Source organism: Salvelinus fontinalis, chromosome 14, assembly GCF_029448725.1.
Source record: "Salvelinus fontinalis isolate EN_2023a chromosome 14, ASM2944872v1, whole genome shotgun sequence".
Lineage (NCBI taxonomy): Eukaryota > Metazoa > Chordata > Actinopteri > Salmoniformes > Salmonidae > Salvelinus > Salvelinus fontinalis.
In genome coordinates, this window is record NC_074678.1 from 17,322,866 (window position 1) to 17,332,664 (window position 9,799).

At 42.3% G+C, this 9,799-nt stretch overlaps 1 protein-coding gene across 1 annotated transcript; it reads right to left on the reverse strand.

Moving 5' to 3' along the window:
- Positions 1-1,114: 1,114 nt before the first annotated feature.
- rad54l (RAD54 like) lies at positions 1,115-8,710 on the reverse strand. Its single transcript, XM_055944070.1, has 18 exons — positions 8,548-8,710; positions 8,055-8,141; positions 7,836-7,946; positions 7,649-7,709; positions 7,367-7,502; positions 7,079-7,148; positions 6,637-6,925; positions 6,207-6,331; positions 5,790-5,940; positions 5,494-5,620; positions 4,961-5,035; positions 4,466-4,599; positions 4,145-4,255; positions 3,586-3,709; positions 3,404-3,482; positions 3,139-3,318; positions 2,764-2,927; positions 1,115-2,542 (listed from the first exon to the last, which is right to left on the reverse strand). Exons 1-18 carry the CDS (start codon positions 8,548-8,550, stop codon positions 2,341-2,343), a joined length of 2,229 nt encoding a protein of 742 aa, XP_055800045.1. The 5' UTR covers positions 8,551-8,710; the 3' UTR covers positions 1,115-2,340.
- Between the last annotated feature and the right edge of the window lie 1,089 nt (positions 8,711-9,799).

The window sequence follows — 9,799 nt, forward strand, 5'->3', positions numbered from 1 at the left end:
TGTAACAACCCCTGCACAGGATCGGGACATCCGAACATCACACCTGCAGGACAGGTACAGGATGGCAACAACAACTGCTCGAGTTACACCAGGAACGCACAATCCCTTCATCAGTGCTCAGACTGTCCACAAAGCCAGAGAGAGGCTGAACTGAGGACTTGTAGGCCTGTTGTAAGGCAGGTCCTCACCAGACATCACCGGCAACGTCACCTATGTGCACAAACCAACCGTCGCTGGACCAGACAGGACTGGCAAAAAGTGCTCTTCACTGACGAGTCGTGGTTTTGTCTCACCAGGGATGATGGTTGGATTCGCATTCATCGTCGAAGGAATGAGCGTTACACAGAGGGCCTGTACTCTGGAGCGGGATCGATTTGGAGGTGGAGGGTCCGTCATGGTCTGGGGCGGTGTGTCACAGCATCATCGTACTGAGCTTGTTGTCATTGCAGGCAATCTCAACGCTGTGCGTTACAGGGAAGACATCCTCCTCCCTCATGTGGTACCCTTCCTGCAGGCTCACCCTGACATGACCCTCCTGCATGACAATGCCACCAGCCATACTGCTCGTTCTGTGCGTGATTTCCTGCAAGACAGGAATGTCAGTGTTCTGCCATGACCAGCGAAGAGCCCGGATCTCAATCCCATTGAGCACATCTGGGACCTGTTGGATCGGAGGGTGAGGGCTAGGGCCATTCCCCCCAGAAATGTCAGAGAACTTGCAGGTGCCTTGGTGGAAGAGTAGGGAAACATCTCACAGCAAGAACTGGCAAATCTGGTGCGGTTCATGAGGAGGAGATGCACTGCAGTACTTAGTATCTGGCCAATAGCTGCATTGTTACTTTGATTTTGACCCCCCCTTTGTTCAGGTACACATTATTCCATTTATTTTAGTCACATGTCTGTGGAACTTGTTCAGTTTATGTCTCAGTTGTTGAATCTTATGTTCATACAAATATTTACACATGTTAAGTTTGATGAAAATAAAGACAGTTGACAGTTTCTTTTTTTGCTGTGATATATATATATATTCATGTACCCATGAGTTTCTAGTACAGAGACCATATGGTTCAAGAGAAAATAGCCTAATTAATGGGGGGGGGGGGGGGGGGGGAAACATCTAATCATCAATGGCATTATTTTCAGTTAACTCTGCAACTCTTCCCACTGATTTTTTTTTCACAACTGCCACCAGTTAGACTCCAAAACATTGGCAAGAAATACTGTAAATATAGACTTTGTAAAAAAAAAAATATCTATATATATATATTTCATGCTGAACACCTAATATTAAACACCAATGGTTTATATTTCGGATAATGTTTTACAACTGTCACTCTATAAAATATTTTACATGTGGTAAGGTCACACAAAGGGCCAGAGGTTATTATGCACCTGTACAAATCTTAAATGCACAAGTCCCACTAGATGTCTTGATAGATTGGATTACATAGAATCCTCCAACATTCTGGTAGTTCACTGGAAGTACATCCAGTAGTATACCCTTCCTTTACAACCCTAGTCAAGACTGTTGCATGCCTAAAGCCAAAAATAATTAATAATAAAGTGGCCTTATATGGCGTTTCAAATTGTGAAATAATAATGAACTCTGTGTGAAGAAAAACATTTATATGCACCATTTCCTTTATCTTGTTCAGCTCACCAATGTTTCTGTTTGTCACCCTTTACTCAGCATCTATGTTATTGTTTACATATTGTAATCTTTAATGCAGCATCTGCAGTCCTTAAATAATTGTTTTGTTAATATCTTGTTTGTTGAATTGCTAACAATTGTCTTGGTTCAATAAATCCTGACATTGAAATTGTCAGTTCTTTACAAAACATTTTCACTATCAAGGGAAAAAAATATACGATTTAACAGAAAACAATACACAATAACATTTACACTGTGGCTACAACACAAAAGACTGTAAGAGAGATGTGTGGACAATTGCAGGTAAGATTGCCTTTTCATAAGAAGAAAATGGTCTTCAATATGGTTATTACTCTGTTACACACCCTTATAAAAGAGTATGGGGGAATTCAGCCGTGAATCCATCACGATAAGTAGTATTCCCTTCATAAGATAGCTTGTCTCTTTTTGTCCGTTTTCCTAGGGTCCGTGCAATCCCGGGTCCTTGGGACGTCCCTACCACATTGAAATTTAAATGGGGTAGCGGTTTAGGGTACGGACATCCCAAGGATTCCAGATGGCCCAGTAAAACTGTCTGCGCTCTCTTGTCCAGTAACGTTGCTCCTATGTGCTGGTTGGCCGTCCTTGGTTCAGGGCTAGGCCCTCTCGTCAAATACCATGACTCCTGGTTGTCTCAGACCGCATGGCTGTCACACGACCCCTCTCTGGTCCTCGTGGGAGCGCTGGTGGAAGACAAAGGAGATGGCAGCGTCCCAGGAGGCCTGCAGTATGGGGTCTCTCAGGCCCCTCTTGTCAGAGCAGTGTTGCCACTGGGACAGGTCACAGGTACAATCAGAGTCCTCAGGAGGGGGCCGCACCTGTCGCCCATTCACACAGCGCCGACAGCGGAACCTGGCAGGGGCACAGGAGACAGAATAGTTAACATTAGTGGACAAATACAAGCGTTGTGATTAAGGTAAGTCTCGAACACATAAGATGTTTTAAATTATACTTGAACTCTTCCAAAGAGGGAGGATGTAACAACATCCAAGAATTGACCTCAACTTTAAATTAGTGTCAATGGGCTCTGCCTACTGCTGCGAACTGTGTTTGTACCGGTCGTGTGTGTGTACCTGTCATGCGTGTCACTGGTGGTCTCCTCACTGAGATGAAAGAGTTCTCGTAGCTCCCCCAGAGAGAAGTGTCTCTCCACATCCTGCTCTTCATCCACCACACAGCTGCTCAGAGCCTTCTTATGGGCCTGCCTCTGAAGGATCTTCTCCTCAATTGTCCCTGTCTGCAGGAACACACATAGCAACTGTCAGTCATACACGTGACGTAAAACACCATTTTGATAGTTCAATTGCAAATACCACCATACCGAGGTGAGACTCCCCTCCCTCCCCAAGCACTTGGAAAAGCGATATAAATCAAATGAATGAATTAACTAATTTGCGGCCGACACCACTTTTCAGTATGATACTCTTGTCATTCTCTGTTCTACTCACTGAAAGCAGTCTGTAGATGTAGCAGGTCTTTTTCTGTCCATCTCTCCAGACTCGAGCCATGGCCTGCTCGTCATTGGCTGGGTTCCAGTCAGGGTCAAACATCACCAGGCGATTAGCACCAATCAGATTCAGGCCACACCCCCCAGCTTTGCTGCTCAGCATAAATATGAACTCTGGGCTCTGAGTGAGAGAGATGTCATGTAAATACTCATGATCAAACAAACTCTTATAGCAAGATGCCATTTACAACATGTTCACTACCTACAGATGGGCTGTTGAACCTCTCCACTATCTTTGCTCTCTTCTTGATGGACATTGTGCCATCAAGCCGAACGTAGAGGTATCTGATCAAAAGAAAAAAGCGGTTTCTTTCCAATCTCAAAGTTCATTTTCAAGAATAACTGAAAACAATGGATGTGACAGCTCCTGTGTCAGTTCCTTTCTTACCTTCGAGTTCGACAGAGCTTCTCAAAGAGGTCCAGTGTTTGTGTGTAGTTGGAGACCAACACCACTTTGTCACTGGTGGTGCTTCTGGTCATGGCCAGGATATAGTCCAGAACCAGCATTTTACCTGGAGGAAAGATCAACGTCATTATAGATCCCATATTAACAATGGGGTGATTATAATTAATTATAAAATCAGGTGGGTCGAGCCCTGAATGCTGATTGGCTGACTGTATACCATTCGTATGACACTTTTTTTTGTTGGTAACCAGTTTATAATAGCAATAAGCCACCTCTGGGGTTTGTGGTATATGGCCAATGTACCATGGCTAAGGGTTGTGTCCAAGAACTCCGCGTTACATTGTGCGTAAGAACAGCTCTTAGCTGTGGAATATTAGCCATATACCACACCTCCTCAGGCCTTATTGCTTAATTATAAGGGGATAATACTGTACATGCTCATGACAATGCATTAAAAAACAGCATCGTAATGAATTATATCTGCGAGTTCTAAGTGTTACCTGTCCCGAATCCTTCATAAAACTAAATAATGTGTTCTTACCAGAAAGCTGTGGCTCCACAGCCTTGGTGGAGTATCCTGTAGGGAAGAGATCCAGGGCCCCATCAAAGCCCTCATCTCCCTCCACACACTTATCATAGATGAGAGCCGGGTCTGGGAGGCAAAGGAGAAAAAAAGTCACAATACAACAGACCAACATACACTGACGCAAAACCAAACAGCTAACAAAAGGATATCCACACACACACAACAACAAAAACAAGTTGTGTCAGGACAGAAATGTACATGGGAGGATTTCACTAATAATAAACTAAAGACAATACATATATAAAGCACCAGTTGATTTGTCGTTTGGACACTTACGGTTACAGAGCTTCTTGAGAGAGGTGATGGAGGACAGAGAGGAGACACTGATCTTGCCCTGCTGCTGCAGTGTCTGTAAGGGCTTAGCCTGCCTCAGGAACAGTTTATACAGCTCTGACTGGAGGGGGGTCAGCCTGCAGAGAACACGCAAATATTAAGCCGTGAACAATACAGGCTTTTAAATCTTTCCACTAAATGAGAGTGCCTTGATTACTTCTGGAAGCTTTTTTGGTATTGTTTACTATCCAACATCAACTTATTTGTATTTTATAGTATTCCAACCGAAATTAACTTGTATATTCAAGGGTCCCTATACGCCTGTAATGACTATTCAGGTAGTATACATTTGCAATTAGTTGAACCAGCGACACCATTATTTGTGACACTAAACACACCTGTTAATACCATCAGAAATACCATTATCAGTGGTCAGTTGCAATCAATACATATAATAAAATCTTAAAATGTAAAAATACATGAAAATGGAAGAGTTACCTGCAACAGACGACCTGCTCGATCTTAACAGGAAGATACTTTGAGAGGATGTCTGAGGTTCTCCGAATCAAGCATCTAAAACCACCAAGGAGAGAAAAATATTAAGTATAGGGCTGTGATGATACCAGTATCACAAAAGTTTTTCCATGGCAAAAATGAAAACACGAAGAAGACCAAACTCTTTGGTCCTTTAAAAACCTGCTGTATGTAAAATATTGTGTGCTATAGGTTGGAAAATAAATAAAATGAAAGTCTGGATGACAACATAAGGATTTTGGTTTTCCTAAAGTTTCATGTTTTGCTTCCTTGCCACGATACTAACGAGTATCACGAACTGGTATTGTCCCGGACCTATTAAGTAGTTATGTTTTGCCTTACTAAAGCGACCGACTTGCTCACTGTGTACCATGTGGGTCTGCGATTCAGCCAAGCTAAGATATATTAGGCAGATAGTCTGAAAATACACATGACCATAAAGATGTCCATTGTGTTGTAGATAAACTATTAAGTCTTCAGCAACGTGTGAGGTTTACCCATTGACAATGCTGATCAGCTCCTTGAGTTTCTCCTCTCCAACCTGCCTGTCTTTGCCGCTGGCGTCTGCATCACGACCCTTCAGGATGGGGAATTCAAAACGCTTCTTAAACTCCTGGGCTGTTCCTGAGAAGGGAAAGAAACCACAGGAGGACAGTTAGAAGGCAGAGAAGGGGCGATCTAACCGACCTAATTTAACATGTCTCTTCGTCTATTCAGAAAGCATACATACCTTCAACTTTTTATAGAATTTTATCCATTTGCCTCCATGTAGTTGTAAGTAGTGTCAGCTTACCCAGGATGCCAGCGTTGACAAAGTGCACCAGACTGAAGTATTCCAGCAGGTCATTCTGAATGGGAGTGCCTGAGATCAGCACCCTCCTCTGGGCACTCATAGCATTCAGAGCTTGGTACGTCTGGTTGTCCGAGTTCTTCAGCCGATGACCCTACAGGGTGCACAAGGAACAAGGTGTTATTGGCATAACCAGGTGAAATATATATTTACAATATATTACAACTATTACTACTTGTATATGGTCCATTTGAGGATAACATCAATCCAAAACCTGAGCAGAAGCCTAAGAACCATGACCTGTGTTCATAAAACAGTGTAGGAGTGCTGATCTAGGATCAGTAATTAATAAGAGTGGGGACCTGATCCTAGATCAGCACCACATTGTGAATATTGGCCTACATCTCCTCGTCACGGTACCTCATCACAGATGACAAGTCCCACTTTTCCTTTGTGTAGAACTTCAGCATGAAGCCGGAACGTCTCATATGAAATGATCAGGATTGGAGTAGGAACCCTCAAGCCACGCTGAGTCATGAAGTTCACTGTCAAGCACATAAACCCAGTTCACTGTCAAGCACATAAACCCAGTTCACTGTCAAGCACATAAACCCAGTTCACTGTCAAGCACATAAACCCAGTTCACTGTCAAGCACATAAACCCAGTTCACTGTCAAGCACATAAACCCAGTTCAATGTTAACATTTTATGTTATTCTTATTTATTTAGCCTGAATAGTCCACTAAGTAACAATTGTCACTGTTTCCCCAGGGAGTCCTGGGAACAACCATGCCACTGCTAAGGGTATTGCCACAACAGGAATAATGCTTAATGGTCAAAACAAACCTACCTAGTTTTTTGTCTATCTCCTCCTTGGATCCCCCATCGATGGCCACCGGTGTGATGCGTCCGCCCAGCCACTTTCCCACCTCGTTGTACCAGTTACGAACCAAACTGGAGGGTGAAACAACAATGGCCTTGTCTATCTCAGGCTTGGCATCAGGACTCTGGCGCAGCAGGGTCCACATGAGGGCAATACACTGCAGGGTTTTCCCCAGCCCCATCTCATCAGCCATGATGCAGCCATACGAGTCGGCAATACGTCTCCCGGTCACACAATCCCACAGGAATTTCACTCCCTGACAGAATACAAAATCTGGTTATTAGAAACAAAAGTATACACAAATACAATTAAGCGTGCTCTGGGCCCTGGTCAAAACTAGTGCACTATATAGGGAATAAGGTGCCATTTGGGACACAGAAAAGTATCAAGATTTACAAAGAGACTGTACCTCTCGCTGATGGGGTCTGAGGACCTTTCCAAGGACTGGATCCACAACAACATGTACAGGCAGTTTATCTCTGCACACAGAGAAACATATTAATAAACTTCTACTACAACATGTCATTTTGTGCAAAGTTATAAAAGTCTAATCTTTATAACAATCCGAGACCGTAACTGAGCTACTGACTTCACATCACCATGTTTTTCCTAATCTCTCCCTTTCCTTACCATAATTGTGCTACGGACTTCACATGAACATTTTCTAATCCCTCCCTAAATATTGAGATGAACTCACTTCTCTGCTTTTATCAGCTCATGAGCGCCCAGCACTGGAGGCTCATAGAGGACCAGTGCACCGTTTTCAAATGGGTCGTGAAGAGACTTCCTCACCCCCGCACGCTTCAGTCCTAGTGCTCTTATCCCCAGAGAGCCTATAGAACAAATACAATCCCATTGTAATAGATAGATCCATCCAGCATAATATACTGAGACTGTTCCTAAAGATAGTCATATAGAGATATGTGAGATATGTGGAGAAGACCTAGGGTAGCAACATTGATTTGACATATTTACTTACCTGTGTAATTGGGGATGGGGATTTTAAAAGGTTTTGAGAGAATACTTCGAATGAAGGCTTCCTGTAAAGACAATACATCCATGAGCAAAGTACTTCAAAATGATTGGCATGTCTATAACAGCATTATACTGAGTGTTTGTGTAAGCACATGCCAAATACATTTATGCGTCAAAATGACCATACTCACGTGTGCATTGCTGTCCACACATACGGGCTGGTTGGTCAACTGTGTCAAAGGCTTTCTGAAGGGAGAGATATAGCTTTCTCTGTTTTCATTTCCTCCTTTCCTTCTTTTGGTCTGAAACAACATGTTGTGTTATCCTATCTGCTTGACATTACAGTGAAATATAAGTAGGACATCATAGTCAAAATGGATGAGTTTCTGATCAACTCAAACATAACTTACATCTTCTTCTGGGTTCCAATCCTCATCCTCGGACGAATCTCCTCCATGCTTCCTTTTGGCAACCTGGCTTGGTGCTAGGCTTCTCCTCTGTCATGACATAATACACATTTGAGTAGACCATTTAATGTCACAAATAATTTTCTCTCTGCTCCTCCTTATGTCAAAATAAATGTTCCCCCACAAGCCTCATGCACATATATGGTGCACATGTAAGATTTTTGTTGTTGACATGAAGTGAAGTAGAGATAAAAGGGATTTGTCAGGTGAAGAAATAGAGAACCATTCAGAAAACCAGTCTGTTCGCAGTTTGGATTATTGTGGATATGGTGTCTCAAATTACGCGCTGCATAAGGACCAACCACCAAGGAAACCGGTAACGTTAGAGTGAGATCAAATTAAATTGTATTCAACATTCTGGCTATGCACTGAAGTAACGTTAGCGAGCTAGCAACTGCTGCTTCGACAACAAGCGTATTAGCAACGAACTACTTACCATTTTCCTCGTCTCTGGTGATTAATGGGGCAGTTAGGATATGATAACTGCTGTAGATGAATAGTTAAGTTAACAAACGATACATGACAGTTGCTACAACAATTGATTAGCTAGCTAGCTAGACTCCCATGTTTCTCCGTGGTTTGTTTACGTCTGTTAAATATCCCGCGCGCAGGTTGCACAATCATATGGCGACCGTTAAGGCTCAAAAAATAATTATCGTTTTGGAAATACAGTGTGGGAAAAAGCTCATAGGCCATCATTGGCCACCAGGGGACCTACTGAGACAGGCTATGCAGCACTCAGTTGACAACACATTACACATGTGAGATTATAATGTTGAATGGCAGTTTTATTCAGTAGTTTTATCAGTATCCATTTTTTTGTCATGATTAAAAGCATGTGTCTAGCTGTGTCTTCTTTATGTTATGTTGTTGACATCTGCTCATAGACCACAATTCACAGAGCTGGGAAACCCTTACAAATACTGAATTCCCCTTTTACCAGTGTTGGGGAGTAGTGAACTACATGTAGTTCAACTAGTAATTTAACTATATTTTGCAGTAGCTTGGTGGTATTTGAACTAAATTCAAATCTAGGTAGTGTTTTCAGTAGTTTTAATAACTTTTTTTGCCATGTAGCGGTCAGCTAACTACTGTAACTACACTACTTTTTTCCGAAAAGAAAATACAGGTGAAGTAGGCAATCTTTTCCTTTGTTTTGCATAAGACCTGCATAATTCTCACTTGAAACATATTTTTGCGTGTTTAATAGGCTAAATTACACACTATGTTAACGAATGACCCAAACGTGATCTGCTCTTGCAATTTGCAGTCTATGACAATTTTTCACTAAATAGTTTGGATGTAGTGAACTACTTTTTCAGAGTAACTTTACTGAAGTAAACAATATGTTTTACAAGGGTAGCTCTAGTGTAGCTTAACTTCTTCCAGTGTGAAGCTTGGTAAACTATATTTTCAGAGTAGCTTCCCCAACACTGTCTTTTACTGAATTGTTGCTAGGTAAAGATTATGCTACTTCAAGTGTGAAAAGCTTAAATATCTTTATCATCACCGTTCATCTCTGTGTTTGGGCATCTGTACCACACCTGTGTTAACATGGAGTTAATGTTCCTACAGCCAGTGCAGATCTCCCATTCACATGTCTGATAAGAAACATAAGAGTTTCCATAAACTCTGCAAGGTTTCTCCACAACCTCCCCTTATCCCTTGTAAACCGGGATCAGGAAACA